This window comes from Lutra lutra, chromosome 3, assembly GCF_902655055.1.
Source record: "Lutra lutra chromosome 3, mLutLut1.2, whole genome shotgun sequence".
Taxonomy (NCBI): Eukaryota; Metazoa; Chordata; class Mammalia; order Carnivora; family Mustelidae; genus Lutra; species Lutra lutra.
Genome location: NC_062280.1, coordinates 132272815 through 132293325, shown reverse-complemented (window position 1 = coordinate 132293325; position 20511 = coordinate 132272815). Strand labels below are relative to the sequence as shown.

Below are 20511 nucleotides of genomic sequence, written 5' to 3'. Positions count from 1 at the left end.
AGACTTTTTCTTTAAAATATGAAAATCATATAAAGGATGTGATATAGCAAAAGCAAAACTGCATTCAGTTCTGCTTTCTCTGCCTCAGTGCCCTGTGCTCTGCTCTGCAGATGGAGACTGTTCTACATTTGGTCCAGGAGCACCAGGGATCTGCTGGGCTGAGGGCCGGATGAGATTATCAGAGCATATCCGTGAAAGGCCTTTTTCTAAAACAAATTTTTAAAAAGGGCAGATTATGATTGATGAACCCAGCATTAGGGTAATGTTATCAGAGATACTTTCTCTTTCTGTCCTTTGTGGAGAGGTCAGATTATAATCACGTTAGAACCGAACACAGTGCTTTATTAATGTTTCATGAGTGAGTCGGCTGTAATCAGCCTGGCCGGGTGTGGGTAAATTAAACCAATTTTTGATGTATGAACTCAATGCACTTAGAATTTATTGACATGTCTACCCAACGTGTCCATATAACTTTTCCTGTTTTTCTAATGAGATCAAATTTTGGATTTCACAGTTCTTCAGTAAAACACAGTCCTTGTCCCTGTATTTACAAAGTATAAACAACTGTAATTAATTATATATACTATTTCTCATAACCAGAAAACCAATTAAGCAAAAAAAAGTACATTCTTAAGAACCAAAGTACTGTCTCATTTTTAAAAATAAGAGAAGGAAATTAAGTTGTATATATATGCAAGTTTCTACAAAATGCATCAAATACCTTTTCAGTTGCTGCCATAAGATAATAAAACTGATTTATCATCAGTGATATCATCCCTTTTTATAGTATTACTTTTGTCTTCTTTGCTTGAATTTCTTAATAACAGCTTGAAAGAAGAAGGAGGGAATGCTCACGGATATAGAATACTAATCCATACAAAGAGATGAATGTTTTTTTTACCACTGTGAATGTCATTTCTTTGGGATATATGACATTTTCATTTTATACTTTAGGCTCATTACAAAGAACCCCTTCAAGTAACTGAAGATAATCCCAGCCCAAATTATACATATACTAGAGTACATTTTCTCTAAACCCATTTCCTAAGAACTAAATCCTATATGAGCTACCCAGCTGGGACAAAGTTAGAAACTTTCAATATTATAAAACAATTTGAAAGACTGAAGGTTGCATTCATGGAATTTGTGGAAAATTTAAACCCTTCTGCACCTATATCTGTTACTCAGGCTTCGTATATTAGAGAAATAGTCATCAAATAACGATTCCTTCAGTAGAAAAAAACAGAGAGAGAGGCACATGATTGATTAAGTTTCCTAGTGTTGACACAGGGGCCTTGACATGAATTCTGCATGACATCAGCATGATCATTTCCCATCAGAATGACCTGAAAACTGACCAGAAGTTGGAGCAAAAGGTCCTGTGAAGGACAACTGTGGGCTACAGAAAGCAGCGCCGGGGATGCTGAGGGAGGATGGCAGCTGCAGAGACACACAGCTACTCTTCAGAAGATGGCGTCTGAGAGCGCGGCTCCCCAGCCCTGTTCTCAGGGGCAGCACTTCCCACTGCCCCTTCGCCAGAATTCTGACGCAACCAAGAATGGCCGCTACAGATGCAGAGCCTTGTTGATACCAAGGCAGCCTTCCCTTCCCATTCTGCAGGGACCCTTCAAAACCCAGGCAAAGATGACAGGAAGACTAAACACCTCTCAAGCCACCCAGTCTGTGCTACAGGCACTGCCTACATATGGTCCATTTAACCTGGCCCTGCGCCCTGTTGCTGCAGAGAAGCAAGGTGGCAGCACTTTGATTTTTTTCCCAATAGGCAGAATTTTGTGTAAAGCTTTTCATTCCATGGAGCAAAGATTTAGCTGAAGTCTTCACTGACTCATGAATGTCGATGAGATAACAGGAATTTCGTTTAAGATAGAGAAAACCCCCATGCCTTGCTTCTTTCATTTCTTCACAAAAACAAGTTGCAACTTGTTATTATAATAAAAATGTAACAAATAATATGTAATATGTATGTAATTATACATGTAATATACAAATAAGAATATGTTATATATCAATTACACCTCAATTAAAAAAAGAACTACAAATAAGTACGATGCATTTCTGAAAATGTTTTATGGTATTTTCTGAAAAGCACAAGTATTTATGTCTCATATTTCAGTCAGTTATAAAATTTACTTCTTTTGAATATGTGAGAGCAGATCTTTGAGGACAGTTAATTCACCATATCATATGCAACCTTTAAGTTCCTAGTACACTATATGTACTTGGCTTGACAACACACCTGACTTGATAAATCCGTATTTGCAATGAAAGTAAATAGTGAGATTTATTTTAAAGAAGCACTGCATTTTGTCTTAAAGTTTGCTCAGCAGCACTTGGGCTGATAGAAAGACAAGATACAGGAGGTATATAAAAAGAAGTCAGGTAATTAATAGTCATGTGATAGTAACTGGTAAGGTTAGTATCAAGAGTAAATTATTTCTTGTATTTTATTTACATGCAATAGAGGTACTCTGGGCAACTACAAATATAAGTTATTACTGAAAAGTATTCATGGATTTTGTTCTTTCTTAAAGTAAGAGGGATACTCTATTTTAGAGTTTAACTTGTCTTTACAGTGTCACAATCATTTCTCAGGCTGTATCTTTCAATGAATAATCAGCCAAATTCTCTTAAGACCCAAATGATATGAAATCATTTGGTGCAAATCAGGTATTTCCAAGGAAAAGAGATTTTTTTAAAAAAATCTTACATGGTGATCATATGAACAATTCAGTTAAATAACTTAAAATTCAATTGTAAGTCTCAGTCAGAATTCGATGTTTGGGGGTCATTCATGCGCAGAAATAAAGAGTATACAGATAACAGCTAGGTTTATTCCAAAGGTCCTTGTGGTATTTTGGAACAGATATTGCAATGGAAACAGCATTCGTCTAATCTGCTTTGGTTCTCAAGTTGATCTATAAAGCCACATTTAATTCAAAATACAAGTAGAGTTTTAGAGACCATAAGTGGGTCTAGGGGATATTACATTCAGAGTTCCAATTTGCAATGCCAGGCATGATAAGTTTAAAAAAAAAAAAAAAGCACTTAGGTTAAGACCTTGGATGAGCCGCTTGGCCTTTTTGGGTCTGTTTCCTTACTTAAATAAAGGTCTGTGCAAACTCTAAAATCCTGTGTGTGGTTCTGAAGTTTGCCTTTCCTCCATCCGCAGAGTTAAGGATAACCTTCTCCTCGCAACTGCTGGGCAATGGAACCTAGGACTTCCTTAGCTTTAAAGAGGTCTTACCAGGTAGGAAGGGAGCCTTACAGGGTAAGGGTTGGAGGAGAAAGAGGTAGAAATGGGATCCCAGAGAGTCAGGTCTCTATGGCCATGGGGGCTGGAACATTCTGCTGGTTTTGGGTCAGTTCTCACTTGTTCCTTTTCTTCAGCTGACTCCAAGGTATTGGTTTCCTGTTAGAAGACATGTTTCCCTTCCTTCTCCTTTCCCTTCTCTCTTTCCACAGCTCCTTAAGTCACCATTTTATCCTGGACACTGCAGATAAGAACACTGCCACTTTGACAAGTAGGTGATAGATACCTGGCAAGATGACTGACCTCACTGGGTTTCAAGATAATTCCTAGAAGACTTTTTTGAGGATTAAAAACAGTGTCCCTGAATACTGTGCCTGAAGCTCTAGCATAGTATCTAAAAAAGAATAAACACTCAAAAATGGCATAGGTTACACAGACCATCACTGCTATTATTGTATCTTGGTTAACCTTCATACTGAGGTGAGTTAGGACCATCACTGGGGTACAGGGTGAGTTGACTAAGATTGGGGTATATACCTCCTGATTTGCAGCAGTTGTGAGCGGTAAGTCTTGGAATGAGGACAGTAGAGAAAACAAACATGAGCAGCTACCCCAGGGAAGTATGGAGAATGTACTAGCAAAATCATATAGCTATAAGGATGGGTATAAACTGGGTATGCCTTATAGTATCAATCCACTTACTAAAGGTGGAATTTTGTTCTTCATGTATCAATGTTTCAGAACTTCACTGTTCAACTAGACTTTATCAGACAATGAGCAGTGAAACGTGAACAGAAGATATAGTCATTCCATCAAAGCTACAATGTTTCCATTTTTTCCAGGGCCCCAGTTAGCAGTTGACTGACTCAAATTTATCATAAGGCTTTGATACATTTGATTAACTGGTTTTGTGGACGGAGAGGATTTTAAGCAACACGTTCTACATTCTAATCAGTATGGCTTAAAGAGACTGTGTGGATAGCTTCCAATTTCAAGAAGAAAACAGAAAAAGAATAGACACAGAATTCTAGCCTTCATAGAATAATAATGGGTATTCATAATAATAAAGAGAAGCTTCTTCTTTTATGTAAGAGGATAGGGAACCAAGTAGTATAAAGTTTAGAAAAGTAACAAACCTCCAAAAAAGTTTTCACTTAGCTGTAAAAATCTAGAAACTTCCTTTATCTAGAATGTTTATTTAGTTGGATTATATTACTAACCATCATATTAGATAAATGAAGCCTTATGATTTTTCTGCAAATTTAGTCAAGTGTATATGGTCTTTTTATTTAGTTTACATGAGTACTAATTACCTGATGGCTTCTTATCCATAATAATTATCTTTCCCTATATTCACAAAATTCTGTATTTGATGCTGTCTTGGGGATTTGCTTTTAGAAGCACAACTGTCTTTTCTCTTTCAATTAGGCATAGTATTAATAAAATTATTAATTCTGGGGGCACATGAACTTCTTCCACTAATGAGGAACACAAAGGTTGTATCTATAATGAATCACTACTTAATGTTTTATTAATATATATGTAAAAATGTTCTAGCATCTAAAAAGCGCATGAAGAGACACTCAACATCACTAGTCACTAGAAAAACAGAAATTAAACTATAATGAGATTTCCGCTAGAATGGTTATAATAAAAAAAAAACAGGCGATGACAAGTGTTGGTGAAGATACAGGGGAACTTAAAGAGTCATCCTTAGTAGGAATGTAAGATGGTACAATCACTTTGCAAAATAGGTAATTTCTTAAAAAGTTAAACATAAATTTACCACGACTCAATAATTCTACTGTAGGTATATACCCCAAAACAATGAAAACCTATGTCCACATTGAGACTGGTATGTGAATGTTCATAGCAGCATTATTTGTAACAGCCAAAAAGTGGAAACCCACATGTTCAACAACTGATGAATAGTCAACAAAACAATGGCCTATCCATCCATGGGCTACCATTACAAAAAAGAGCCAACGACAGATATGTGCTACAACATGGATTAATCTCAGAAACTATGCTCAGTAAAAGAAGTCAAACACAGAAGAACACATAATCATACAGTTCTAGTTCTATAAATGCCCAGAAAAGGCAAGCCTACAGAGAGAGAAAGTTGACTAGTGGTTGCCTGGGCTGGAGGTGGGCATGGGGAGTGACTTCAAATAGGCATATGATCTTTCTGGAATGACAGAAATTTTCTAAAATTAGACTGTGGTGATGGTCACACAACTCTGTAAATTAACTACAAGTTATTAAATTGTACATCAAAAGAAAATGAATTTTATGGTAATGATTTAAAAAAATTTATAAGGTGGGGCACCTGGGTGGCTCAGTGGGTTAAAGCCTCTGCCTTCAGCTCAAGTCATGATCCCAGGGTCCTGGGATCAAGCCCCACATCGGGCTCTCTGCCCAGCAGGGAGCCTGCTTCCTCCTCTCTCTCTGACTGCCTCTCTGCCTACTTGTGATCTCTGTCTATCAAATAAATAAATACAATTTAAAAAAAAAATTTATAAGGTATCTATTCATATTTTATAGATGAGAAATGTGAGGACCAGAGATGCTCCACAATTTACCCAGAGCAATGAAGCTAGTAAAGGGCATGGTGGTAATGGTTGTACAATTCTGTGAATAAATGAAAACCCTTTTATTTATTTATTTTTTACTTTATATGGGTGAACTGTATGGTGAATTATATCTGTGTGACATATGTGAATTCTGTAAGTCTTACCAAAAAAATGGACTAAGGAATATGTGAACTCCATTGTAAATGTGGACTTTATTTGGATTCTGATTCAAATAAGTTGGGTGTAAAAACAAAATAAAATATATTTACAGGACAGTTGGAAAAAATTGGGAGTGAGCGAACAGATTTATTTTGAGTCACTGACTTTCTTAATTCCTCAATTTACTAAGTATAATAGTATACTAGGGAGGTTGTTTGGCAAAGTGGTTCATTTCCATATACCATAACAACACTGAGATTAAAATCTTCTGAAATATGGATAAAATATATCAAAATCTATAAAATACCCACATGCAAACATTCTATTTACACATTTTTTTTATCTGAATACCTAGATATCTGCCAGATATCTGTCACGCAGATTTAAAAAGTAATGACATTTTTCAATTTAAGAATGTTTACTAGATGGGTGTTCTCTTAAAGACAATTATATATATATATATATATTTTTTTTTTTTTTTCTTTTTAAGAGAGAGAAAGAGAGAACGCATGTGTGTGTGTGTGTGCGCGCGCATGCATGTGCACGTGAGTGGGGGGCTGTGGGGCAGAAGAAGAGGGAGAGAGAGAATCTTAAGCAAGCTCCATACCCAGCACGGAGTCCTGCAAGAGCCTCAATCTCAGGACCCTGAGATCACGACTTGAGCCGAAATCAAGAATTGGATCCTGAACCAACTGAGAGCCACACAGGTGCCCCACAAGGATATTTGAAGGTATGTTTCACAGCTTATGATTTCCTGCATGCAAATATGTTCTAAATGTAAATTATTTTGTTTTGAATATTTTATGAGTAAAAAAGAGTCCAGATTTAGCTGGTAGACAAAAATAAGAAGTGGACATTTATTTCAAGCATTTTAGAATATCTTCTCTTAGTTAACAGATGCTCATCTGACTGTCTTCTCCTAAGGGAGCAAATATAACTGAATTACCATTCCTTCATTAGTCTTCATGAAAGGAAAATCCACTCCACAATAAAGAACAATGTCAAAAGACAATAGTAAAATACTTGCCTTCTTTTTTCTTAAAATTTTAACCTTGTATTTATAGATGTTAAATGGCAATTTGTTAATAGAAACAAAAGAGAACAACAGAATGTTTTACTTCTTGATGACCACTCAAGCAAAAATAAAATCTCTCTTACCATTCTGTTGATCCGTACAAAGTCTTCAGGTTTTTTTGCCCAAGGGGGAAGACCAACATCATTTACTACAACTTCATCTTCTCTGACTCCGAGATTGTATCCATTACTGTTGACAAACATCTCCGGTAGGTAATAGAACTCTGGAATTAGTTCCTGCCAGGAATAAAAATGTGGCATGTTAAACCACTTTAAAAATGAGTTGAAGTAAAGTATTATAACTTGTTAACTATGAACTGGACTAAATCCTTTCTTCACTAAAATTCAATATTTTATTACCTAATTCTATTCTTCGTTTGATTTTCTTTACGTAAGAGGAAGAGAAGGAAGAAAGGAGAAGGAAAGAGAAGACAAATATTTTTCTTGAACATTTTATTTGATAATTTATGTTTATAAGCCTTTCAATCTTATCTTTCCAGAACTGGTTAAGAGAAATGGGTTACAGGACCCGCAGTAGGTCACAATATCATTCTTAAACAAATATGTAAAGCTATACCTACAAGTCTATGCCACTCACCAACCTTTTCTGAATATTATTTTTTAAAAATTTTAAAAAGATTTTATTTATTCATTTGACAGACACAGATTACAAGTAGGCAGAGAGGCAGGCAGAGAGAGAGAGAGAGAGAGGGAGGAAAGCAGGTTCCCTGCTGAGCAGAGCGTCCTGATGTGGGGCTCGATCCCAGGACCCTGAGATCATGACCTGAGCCGCAGGCAGAGGCTTAACCCACTGAGCCACCCAGGTGCCCCTTTTCTGAATATTATTAAGGAAATATCCAATTAAAAAAAAAGTTGCTGCCAGTATTGGTTAGAAATAATGTCATATCTTCTACTTTTCTTTTTAATCACAAGGGCAATTACACTACATGATTTTTATAAAAAGATTCATAGTTTTATTTCATAATTTGCCAAAATTACTTTTGTACCTATCAGTAAACACAATGAAGAGATGACATACAGCGTGAGAGTAATTTCTAAATATGTAACACAGCACCTGAATGGTATTGGTTTTTAATAAACTGGATACAAAAACAACCTGTGTTACTTGGATATAGAGATGGCATAAACAACTTGATTCAAGGCAAACTTCTGTTTGATGCACAATGTCTAACATGAGGCTTATGCTTCTTTGGAATAAATTTGGTATAGAAATGAGCTGCTTTTATGACCCTAGAAGTATTTTATTGTTGTCCTTTTTTTTTTTTTAAGCAACTGGAAGAAAATGAAAACAAAAACCACTGTAGTTTTTATGTATACCATCTATACAATAATTTAAAAAACCCAACAACAATCTTCTCAAATAGCAAGATGAGGGTTAAATTAACTTTAAATTATATTGTGAAAAGCATAAGATCATTTATTTGTGTCATGATCAATGTGGATAATGTAGTGCCTGAAATTCAACTCTCGCTGGGGTCTTCTCGAGAAATTCACAGAAAAATTAAAAACAAAACAAAACAAAAACCACCAAACGCTGATGCCTTCAAATAAATCAAATTATTAACTTTCATTCCAATTTTAGTATATGTGCTGCCGAAGCGAGCACAAATTATTAACTTTCAAAGAAAAGCATACACAAAACCTCTCTCTTTATGGGTTCTCCTGATAAAACCAGCATTTGTCTGTGATGGCATAAGTGGGTGTTTATCTTTCTAATATTCTGTGAGAATTTGATTATTATCCATTCTGATGATGATAAATGTGAACCATAAAAAAAATAAAACATAATAAAGTTTGAGTACAGGGCATTGTGACAGGTACGAAGAAAGAAGAACAAACAAGAGATGGTTTTATTTCAAGGAATTTATAATCTAGTCCACAGGGTAAATGCATAAACCGATGGTTATACTACACAATAATAATAGCTTGAAAGAAGTATGAACCAAGAACAAGAGAACACAGAGCAGAAGGCAGGGAACTCAGGGCAAGTCTGGAAAGACTTCACTGGAGACCAGATATTTGAATTCAACTATGCCTAAAGATAAAGGTGGTGGAAAGGGGCAGGGGGACCATCAGGGAGTATTACCAGGAAGGGGTAAGGACTGAGTATGAGTGGAGTATAGGATATACTGGGGGATACAGGTCGAGATGGGGGAAGTGGGCTGATGAGAGTTATATGGAAGAGGTGATGAAGGAAGCTTCATGACAAGCTAGGCTGTTTGGATTTTATATTACTGGACAAATTTATTTTATAACAAGACTTTGAGTGTCAACATAAAGGATGGACTGGAGAGGAGAGACTGGGTGTCTATGTGTATGCAGGGAGAAGGGGAACCAGAAGGAGTAAGGACAATGGGAGGGAAGGGGGAGAAGGGCAAGTGCGAGCAACAGCAATGGGACATGTTGTGGGACTTTACTAGGGAGGACAACCTGCAACAGAGGTGAGGATGGGTGTACAAAGAACAGAGGGAATTAGGTGGCTCACACTGTGTGATACTCATTCATTAAAAACAAACTATGTATAAGATGTCGAGGCCATAACAGAGTGTGGGAAAGGAGAATTATGGTGATATTAATAGAAACTCATGTAAATTTTCAGTGACATGTATGTGAAAGGGGAAATTGAGAAAGGGCTGAAAGAAAAACCAATAGGTAAACCAACACCCTTATTTACAAATCATGGTATAGTTTAGTGGGTGGGCAAGGCAGGAGCTAAAGACTACTTCAGAAATATTCTATCAGCAGTGGCAATAATGACTGATTTCTGGGCTGGGTAAGCACAATGGTATATAGTATATTGCTTTGAAGGAGGATTTTGGTAAAGGCGTGTGTGATCACAGACTAGAAGGTAGAGGAAAAGCATCATTCCTATTCTCGTTGATCTGTATGCAATCATAAGTACATAACTGTTATGATGTGATGTTTCTGTTCCTCTACAATTCAAATGTTGAGGGTGCCTGGGTGGCTCGGGTTGGTTAAGCCTCTGCTATCAGCTCAGGTCATGATCCCAGGGTCCTGGGATGGAGTCCTGCATCAGGTCCCCTGCTCAGCGGGGAGTCTGCTTCTTCCTCTACCTCTATCCTCCCTGCTTGTGATCTCTCTCTCAGTATCTCTCCCTCCCTCTCTCTCTGATAAACAAATAAAAATTAAAAATTAATTCAAATCTTGAAACTCTATCTTCTATGGTGGTATTAGGAGGTGGAGTCTTTGGAAGTTAATTAGAATTAGATGAGGTCATGAAGGTGGAGCCATCTTGAATGAGATTAGTGTCCTTATAGGAGGGAGTCTACTTCTCCTGCCACTTAAGACACAGCTAGACAATGGCCATCTGTGAACCAGGAAGCAGACGCTCACCAGACGTCGAACCTGACCATGTGGGCAACCTTCGTTTTGGACCTCCAGTCTCTACAACTGTGGGAAATAAATTTCTGTTGTTTAGAAGCTCCCTAATTTATGGTAAAATATAGATGCTTAAGCTGACCAAGACAATATTTATTCACTTATTATTTCAGTGCATTAAGAGAAAACTTATAATTTTCTTTTGATCTTACTCTCATGGTTTGGGAAAGCACGAACAATTACTAAAAGATGTAGAGAAAGGTAAAGAATATGACTGTTTGCACATTACCCATTCTTTACGTGACACAGCACGACAACAGCATTCCAATGGTCCAGAAGGTGGGAAAGAATGTAAGCCCACACAGTCGACTGCTCTTTGTGGAGCACGATTTATATGTCGTAGGCTAACAGGAGTCAGGGGTTTCCCTTCCTGCCTTTTATCAGTTATTTGTGTTCATGTCCCATCTCTACACTAGACTGTCTAAGCTTCCTGGAGGGCAGACAGAGAGATATTGCCACAAGGAAAAAGCAATATAGATTTATTTTTTATTTAAACAGCCCAAAGAGTCTTAATTTATCTTCGACTGTCTTGGTGCTTTATAATGTTTTCCAAATATATTATTTTCCATTCTTCCCTATGGCAAAGGGTCACATAAACTATATGGTTATGATTAACCTACTTACCACCATACTACTATTTTCCTAAATGTCATTAAATTAGATTCAGAAAGGCAACAAAGCCCTAGGATTTTACATTAATACCGATTTGGGAAAAAGCAGATTTTCAAGCCTGATTTTGTGAGGCTTCTATTTTGTTGAACCCTCCTAGCTCTTGGTGTTATAATTTGTATGCAGCAGGTGCTCATTAAATATTAAGCTATTGATGATATTAGGTAAAGTTATTTTAATATAACTAGAAATCCCTTGGGGCAATATGTAGATGGTTGGAAGAATGCCTCAAGATCGGAAAAGAGCCAATGAAGGACTTTATTAAATAAAAGAAAAAGGCTGAACCCCATCATAAAATTTGCACCCTTTGAGGGGTGATTTTCGCAGTTTAAAAAAAATGTTATCTTGCTTATCCTAGTTAGGTATAAAAGGTTTAAAAGTGTAAAAGAGTTCACTTTAAAATACAGAAAAAGTTGGTTCTAAAGTTGCTGACAAAGTTGTACCCAAACTGCAGAAGGGGAAGAAACAAGACCTACTTTTTTTCAATTCAAACTCTCTAGCATAAGAAGGGGCTAAAAGCGGGTGGCCACTAAGGAGGAAAAGGAAGGCTAAGGAAGGTCACGCCTGATGGTTACCTAGAAAGGTAGGAGGAAAAGTAAGGAGTTCAGCAGGAAGGCACATTCTGGAAGGCTTTAATCAAGGCCAGTTACATGAAGTAGCGTGACTAGGGCCTTCAGGATGATCCCTCAGTAAAGGCTGTGCTCTCCATTCCAGTTGTCTGGGCAGACAAACTATGCTCATTAATCAGGGTGTTGACTAAGATGCTGGAAAAAGCTGTTAGATGCCTGATGTTTGAAGGGCTGAAGAAATGCTTTCAGATTTCTAATAGAGGGAACGGTCACAAACAGACACATTTTTTAAGGCAAATATAAAGAAATTCCTGAAGTTCAGCTTAACTGCAAGGCCCCTAAAAACTTCAAAAGACCAGAACTGTGCGGGACTAAAGCTGTCTGAACCCTGAATCCTGAGCCGGGGAAGGTTTTTTTTTTTTTTTTTTTTTTTTTTTTTCTGTTTCTGAAGGGGAAGGAACCAGTAAAATCACACAGTCTAGGGAGAAGTTGCTAAAGCAGTAGAGTGGGTATAAATTTTAATGCCTCAGTTTATTTTAAATCTTTAAAATTAAAAGATTAAAAGATCTTGTTTCAAGTAGCATTTTAAAATTTAATGTTGGTATATAAATACAGGACATTAGTATATCATTTATATTCATATTTATATAATTTAAAAGATTTGCTTATTTAAAAAAGAAAAACCTCATGAATAAGTGAGTTTCATCTGGGATATTCAACTGTGAAGTCCAAGAAGATGTCTATCTCTGCTCTAAGACAAGGAATGAGCTGAAATGTTACCTCTGGTCATTCAATCTTAAAACAGTACATAGAATTTATTTGTATCTTTTTAAAAATTTTGTTATTTTGCATTTTATGTTTTTATTTATTTAATTTATTATTTCTATTATTTGTACCTTATGCTATGTCTTGGCACTGTTTTAAGTGCTTTATATGGATTTTCTTAGTCATCACAAAAATTTCACGAGGTAGGTATTCTCATTCTTCCCACTTTCTAGACATGAACACTGAGGCAGAAAGAACGTTAAGTAATTTGCTAATGACTACACTGGAAATAGGTGGTAAAGCCCCAAATCAAAACCGATTGCTTTAAATCCAGGGTCTCTGCTCTTATAGTCACTCTTTTGCCTTCTGACAGAGCAGCGAGCCTGTCATTCTGTATGACTTCATTCTGTTTTGATTTTCTGCATAGCAACTATAATATATAATAATATAATATTATATATTCAATATATTCATATTCAATATTCATATAATCAATAGTCAGTATATTCCTATCCATGAAATATATATTATATATATATATAATATATATTAGGCTCCTGTGTCACACTATACTGGAAATCTCATGACAGTAGAGATCATTGTCTGTTTTGCTCACTGGTTCCCACCACTCACCAGCTAGCAATGGTGTCTAGTACAAAAGACATGCTCAGTACAAATGTTTGAGATACAAAAAAAAAAAAAAAAGGAAGAATCAATTACTGCTGTGTGTTTATCATCTCCTGAGTTTCAGGCATGAAACAGTAATAAAAACAATACTGAAGGCCACGGTTTTCAAGCTGTGTTAGATTAAGCAGAGGTCCTTCAGGCGAGCGGTTAGTTGAAGGTAAGAGGGAGACAGGGCAGGGAGGCAGTTTTGGGGTGATCTCTTCTTCTACCAGGAAGAGCTATTTTATGTGCATCAGAATTAAATAGATATTAAATCTGGACTTCTTGCTAGTTTGGGCAAGATTTTTTTTTTTTTAAATAAACATTTATTTATTTTAGAGAAAGAGAGATTCCAAGGCGCTGCAAATCAAATGTGGCCACAGGGTAAAAGGCGTGGCTATAAACCCCTTTATAAGGGCTCAGCAAAATTTAAGGTGGTGGTTTGTAGAACCACTCAGCCACACAAAGGGATTCTGAGAATCCTAAGGGCATCATAAACAGCATCTTAACTCAGTCAGAATCGGAGGGGATCCTATCTCAAAAGGATTTTTTGGTGCAAGTTTTTTTTCTCATAATGAACTATAATTTGATACATAGAAAGTCCACAGAATTTTAAAGGAGGTTAAAAGATGCCTTGGCCTCAACTTTCGATGATCAGGAAGCATTTGGAGAAAGCCACTCAGCTGCAGACAAGGGCTATTTTTTATGGAGAGGAAAGCTGATCCAGAGGGCAAAGCCAAGGTCTCAGAGGACCTGACCCCAGAGTCCAGGAAACTGGCAACACGTGCCTGGCTGTAATTACCAAGAACCAGACGCTGCTCTGGACCTTCCACATCCCCTCCTTTGGAGTGGAGTCTGTTGAGGTTTACCTGGCTTACCACCCTATGCCGAGTGTACACGGAACAGCTAGCTTGCCTTTCTAGGTTCCAGGTGTCCCAATTAGAAATTTCTGCATCGTATCTGTATCTGGACCTGATACAGACCACGAAATACTAGATTTTGACCATGACACAGTAATGTGGCTAACACGTTGAGTATATTTTGCATCTAAGAGGAACGTGAATTGTGACCAGAGAAAGGGCTTTAGGAGACTATTTCCAAAGAGGGCCACCAACACCCCTCTAACCTCCATGTCCTATTGAAATGTGACTTTGCTGCTCAGCTCACCAGGAGGCAGAGTTCATTGCTCCCCTTCCTTAATTTGGGCTGGCCCTATGACTTGTTTTGACCAACAGAATGCTGTTTCTCTCAAGTTTAGGCATTTAGCAGCTTGGCAGTTTTGTTTTGTTTTGTTTTAATCCTCTTGTTAGCAAGCCACTGTGAAGAGAAGTGTGATTTTCTTAGAAAGACTATTCAGAGAGAGGGCCAGCCAGGCTCCTGCAGTTCTAGCATTCCTTGCTGAGGCAACAGCCTCAAGGTGAGTGAGGTCACCTTGAATCTTCCAGACCCAAACAGGCCCCCCCCTCCAGTTGTCCCCAGGTGGATCAGAGACGAGCTGTACCTGATGAACCTTACTCTGATTGCAGACCCCTAGGGAAAGAAACGGCTGTATTTTTTAAGCCACTAGGGTTTGAGGTGGTTTGTTACACAGCAAAAAATGACTAAAGGAACACTTGATTGATCAGTGATTCTGAGCTAGTCCAAGGGGCTGGATGTGATGATACGGTCATGCAGAAGAATTAAAGCAGCACGCCAAGCAATGAAAAGGCACTACATAACTAAACAGACCTTGGTGCTAGTTCTGGCTTCCTTCTTACCTACCGTGTGAACTTAGGCAGGCCACTTAATATCTGTGGATCTCCTTTACAAAACGAGAGTAACGATAGCTATCTCACAGGGCTGTTCTGAAGACTACCAAATAAATGACCAAAAAGCATGTTTAAAAACTACTGAGAACCACTCCGAAAGCATGCATGCTCCTCTGGTAACTGGGAAGCACGCTCTTTCCGAAGGCACTTCAGAGACCAACTTGTCTACTTCATGTAAGAGCTCTCCTGCTTACTCTCTTCCCACTGATAGATTTCTGTTAATTAGCTTCCCTTTAAGCAAACAGTCCAAGTAGTTTAAGGTTTCCTAAATGAAAATCAGTGTGGAAAGACACCAAATACTATCAAAGAAATGGCAAGATGAATATTATAACAGGCATTTTGTGTCCGTAAATGTGATTTCTGGTTTATTTTAACAGCTATACTAAAACCCCACGGTACAGTTAATAGTGTTATATGCGTTCTGTCAATAATAAGAAAATATCCTCAAACACAATTTCTAATTTACAAGCTTATGACAAGTTCAAGCTGCTGAGAAATTGGACTTGAAAGTATGTCTTAGAGTGATAGAAGACCACTATTAACACTATCATAATTGTATACCTATTGCATCAAATCTGACATTTCAGTTTAATATATTTTGTTGAGAGAGCATACCATTTTATGGCTTCCTAGTGAAATCAAATCCAACCCAGACGTTTTCACTTTTCTAATATAATTCACTGCAAGGTTTTAAAGCTGCCATCTCTTTTCTTCCTTTTTTTCAAAAGATTGATGCCCTGGCATTCGTTAATTCCACAAGAGCTCATAATGGGTCAATGAGTCAGTGGCGAGCACCTCCATTAACTGTATTAATTTACACTATGTCACCTTAATGACATTTTGTCACAGCTACCTTTCCTGACATCTACATAGCTATTCAAAAGTAATATAACAACTTTTGAAGGCATTAAGGAATCGTAGTGTGAGAACTCCAGTGAGTTGAATGTCATTGTTACCAAGACTACACTAGAGGAGAGAAATAAAAGAGAAAATAAAAATAAAGTAAAAAACTAACAAGTCTGACTTAACTCAGGGGACCTGACTCCCGAAGGTCACTTCACCAACACTCCATCTCTGCCCAGCTTGTATGCATTACCACAGGAAGAGACTGATGTTAATAAAGACAGACAGAATGAAACCAACCACTCCATTCTAGTTCTTTCTTATATGATTATCTAAGCTAGGAGATATTGCAGACATACTTTTCTTCATAAATGGAAACTCATTTCCTTAAAATTATATCCAATGCTTTATTTAACAGCTTAGAGATAAGAAATCAAGAGCTTAGGTTTTAACACATGGTTAGCAAAACTATTATTATTCTTGGTAACATATTCTTCCCTGCTAAATCAAGTATTATTTCAGACGGAAAAAAATATCATGTGTTTTAATCAATATATTTAAATGTGAATTTAGAAAGTCTCATTTTACTACCAGTATTACCAAAAAACCTCTTTAACATTTCCTTAATGAGAACCCTCAAATTCTGATGCCATACATGGAAAGACAGACACATTTGGACACACAGACACACAGACACACACAAAATAGAGGAAAGAAGACTGAGAAACCGTACTGGTAATGCAGTTTGATGCGATTTCAAAGATCTTTTTCAAATCAATAAGAAAAAGATATTTGACCCAACTGAAAAATGGGAAAAGATATGACTAAGTTTAGGGGTCAATTATTGAAATACGAAACATGAAAAATGCTCAACTTCACTCACAATTAATGACATGCAAGCTCCAACAAAGACAACTCCATTTTCACTCACCAGATTAGCAAAAATTCCACTATTTATTATAATAATGATGAGGGGGTCGTGGGGAAGGAAGCATCTTCACACATGCTCTAGGGAGTGAATTATCATCTTTGGGAATAAGGTTTGGCAATATCTTTCCAAATTAAAAATGTATATGGCCATTTAGCCATTAATAGAAATTATCCTTTACATGTATACGCAAAGTTCATCAAGATCACGTGCAAGGGTGCTCACTGCAGCCTTGTGTTGAACAGGAACAATCGCAGAGAAAGACAAACTATCCATAAACAGGAGATTGTCTACATAAATTATCGTGTATGCGTGCAGTGTGCAAGCCTTGAAAAAGAATGGGTCTACATGGAAAGATATTCACGATATGTTATCATAAAATATGAAAGAGAACTGAAAATGGGGGGAAAAATCCCTGCAATGTCAAGCTGGGGAAATGAGCTTCTTATGAACTAATTAAGTTCGGGGTTGGGGGAATAAGTCTTGTTTGTATTCGGCACAGCTGCTTGAGGATAAAAAATTTAAAAACCTCCCCATTTAGTGACAGCCACATTGGTCTTTGTCCTTGATGATGTGACCCCCAGGAACCAAAGGAACACAACTGGTAACAACATGCAAGCATTTCTTGAAAGTACCAGAACAGGAAAACTCTGGGAGAAATCCTAGCAGTTGTAGAGGGAAAAGCCTGATAGGAACATTGATCATCGGAGACTGACCTGTACCTTGGTGAGATATTTTTGGTGATGAGAAGCATCAATAAAGTTCTCAGTATAGAAAGTCAAGTGTAACATTGTATCTACTCATGTAAATTAGAATGATTAACTCTGATCTGTGTGTGGGTTTGTGAGGGTAGGTCTTTGAATTAAGCTGAAAAGCCCATTTTCTTCTTTGTGATGATGTCTGATAAGAGTGAGCAGGCATTTTCACTTGATATAATTTGGTACAATGTGGATACTGCTCTGAATTAAGATATGAATAACCTTAAATATGACAGGAAGACTTAAAATATAGATAATAATATTTAATTCAAACACAAAATACCTATTGAGTGCTTTTTATGAACATTAGGCTAACTCTAGAAGCTTCTGGATTCCTCATTTTCTGCGTAAATTCTGAGTGTGTTACAAAAGAAGAAACGGATTCTCTCCCTGATTTCACTGGGAAGGAGTCAGTTTAAATGACGGTTCGTGGATGCTTTAGAGTTTAATTCTCAGCGGAGTTATAAGGCTGCTGGGAGAAAACTGTATGCCTTCAGAGTTTAGTATAGTAAGGATGCATGTTAAATTATCTTATTGTCAAATATGAATATGTTATATGCACAAATTAATATTCATTTATGCAAACTTTGATGGTAATCGGACAAAATACATGGAGAAGCGACACGGATCAATTTTGTTTGTTTTCTGCTTTCAAAAAGAACGGAACAAAGTTGTATTCAATCAGTTTTCTTACACTTCAGTAACACTGTGATTGCCTTTAAAAATGTTTGCAATAGATAAACACAAATATGAAAATTATAATTTTGACTTCAATTCACTGCCTTTTGTTGGATTAAGACCCTAAATGGAGTAACTCCATAATATTTTTATATTTAACAATATGAATGGCAATGATAGGGAAAAAACTACCTTGAAGAAAGAGGCTTCAGGAACACATATACGTGGTGTAATAACCTGATCAGATCTAAGTATCAGAGAATAAATGAGAAAAATGAGAGAACAAATGTATGTTATTGTTTTGAATAGAACCTTTTTTAAGAAACAAAAGCCCGTATAAACGAATAACAAATATTAGTATTTAACAATAGTTAAATAGTACCAACTGTAAAATTACTCTGCTCTCTAGCTGTTCCTGGGTATTGTGTGTGTGTTGGTTTAATCTAATGTGTATTGTTGCATGGTATCCCCAGGCACAGTCAAGTAAAAGCTAAGGCCGTACAGAAAAGCCTACATTTTAAATGGGTCTTGTCATTAATGCTTTATTAATTGCCCCAGGCTATGTAAACCCAAAGCTGGGCAAGCTATAACAATATGACACATTAAGGTCAAATCCAATTCCTGCTGTGTTTTATGGAATGGGCCAAATATTGAGTTAAGAGCAGGAAAGGCAATTTATGGCCTTTTCTTTCCATCTCCAGATTATTCGATCTAAATTAGATAGGAATTTTTTGAAATTACGAAAACACCTTAGCTGAATAATATAAATGAATTCTGAATCATTTTCTGTGATGCTCAAAATTATTTCCGCTAGTTTCCTTTTAGGTTAGATGTACCACATGCTTTTAAAATACAATGGAACAAAACTGTCTTATATATCCAATTAATTTTTAAAAAATCAATATTTCTGCATATTTTGAAATTAAATTACTATCAATGAATAAAAGAACCCACCTTTACATCAGAAGTATCTCTCTGACTAGTTCTCCAAGATCTTGCAACTGACGAGAAGGTTCGATCTGGATGGTCAAACTTTCCATCATTTGCATTGAGGAAGAAGGTTGTGAAAGGTTCCTAAGAGAAAAGAGGAAGAAGAATCAGGAATTTGACCCTCCTGAAGGCAGCTGCCTTGTTCCACTTAAAATATGATGGTCTTTGAAACCCCTGTGAGGTAGAAACAGTGCAGGGTCCTGGAAAGACGCCTATGTTGAAGAGTCAGGGGGTGGCTGACTGGGCCTGACTGGGCTACTGAGGGCCATTTTGCTTCATGGGCTTTCATCTTCTGATCCATAAGATGATGGAGTTCTAGTGCTCTAATGATTTAATGATGAATGATTTTGAATTATTATCAGTTTGTAAGTCAGATGTTCTTTCTCATAACTAAGGCCATACATATGTATTAATACCGCTGAAGAATATCACTCTGGCACTGATTACTGCACTGTGGAATTGGGTAGGGAATGGCCATCTTCTATTACCTATGAAAATCTATTAAAAGTACATGTACCATATCATGGTCTGATGATCTTTTTAAAATGCAAAGTTCTGTTGAAAATCTTTCAGTAGCTCTTCAGAGCTCTTCAGAGAAATTCTAAATCACTCAACTTGTCTTAAAAGATCCTGAATGATCTGGAAACTTACCTGTCACCTTCCCTTCTCCACATTCACAGGTCGTGACACACTGCTCTCACTTTCTCTCCTTTGTAGGGGATGTTCCCTCTGCCTGGTACCAATTTATCCCTTCCCTTCACCATCCTTGCTTGGCTAAGTTCTTTCTATCCTTTATGTCTCAGCCAGAACTATCCTTTATGCCCCAGCCAAGATGTCACTTTTCTCCTGAAAGATTTTCCTTGATTTGCCAAGCTTTCCAGTATGTTCAAATACAACCTATATTTTCTAAATATGTCACTAAAACACTTGTCACACTGTTTTGTAAGTGATTTGTAACTTGTCTATCTCTCCCCACTCCCCACAGAAACCTGTCATGCTCACTGTTTTATCATCTCCAACACTTAGAACAATACCTGGTACACAGAAGTTGCTCCATGTATAATTTGGTGAAGAAATGAATGAAATAAAGTGAAATGCAAATAAGACTAGATAACTCTAGTCCTTTCGGTACTCTGTCACTGTCACCTCATAGAAACACAGTATCTGCCACCCAGTGCATGCCCATAGCAGGAAACCTAAGAATGACTATCACATGGTTCTAATGCACTTAGTTTTAATGCTTTCTGTATACTTTTATATTGGGAGAGAGGCATTATTTCTGATGCCATTAAGTTCACTTCTGAATAACATTTATTCTTACCAAGGATCTCTTAACTACA

General features: G+C 37.0%; 1 protein-coding gene across 13 annotated transcripts in view; it reads right to left on the bottom strand.

The window, feature by feature from the left end:
- The window catches only part of NBEA (neurobeachin), a 677938-nt gene that overhangs the window by 51168 nt on the left and 606259 nt on the right, over positions 1 to 20511 (bottom strand). For all 13 annotated transcript variants that reach the window (XM_047723145.1, XM_047723148.1, XM_047723152.1 and 10 more), the window contains 2 exons: positions 19136 to 19255; positions 7162 to 7314 (listed from right to left, as the gene is read on the bottom strand). In XM_047723145.1, the coding sequence (XP_047579101.1) occupies positions 7162 to 7314; positions 19136 to 19255 (273 nt within the window). The remainder of the gene's footprint in view (positions 1 to 7161; positions 7315 to 19135; positions 19256 to 20511) is intronic.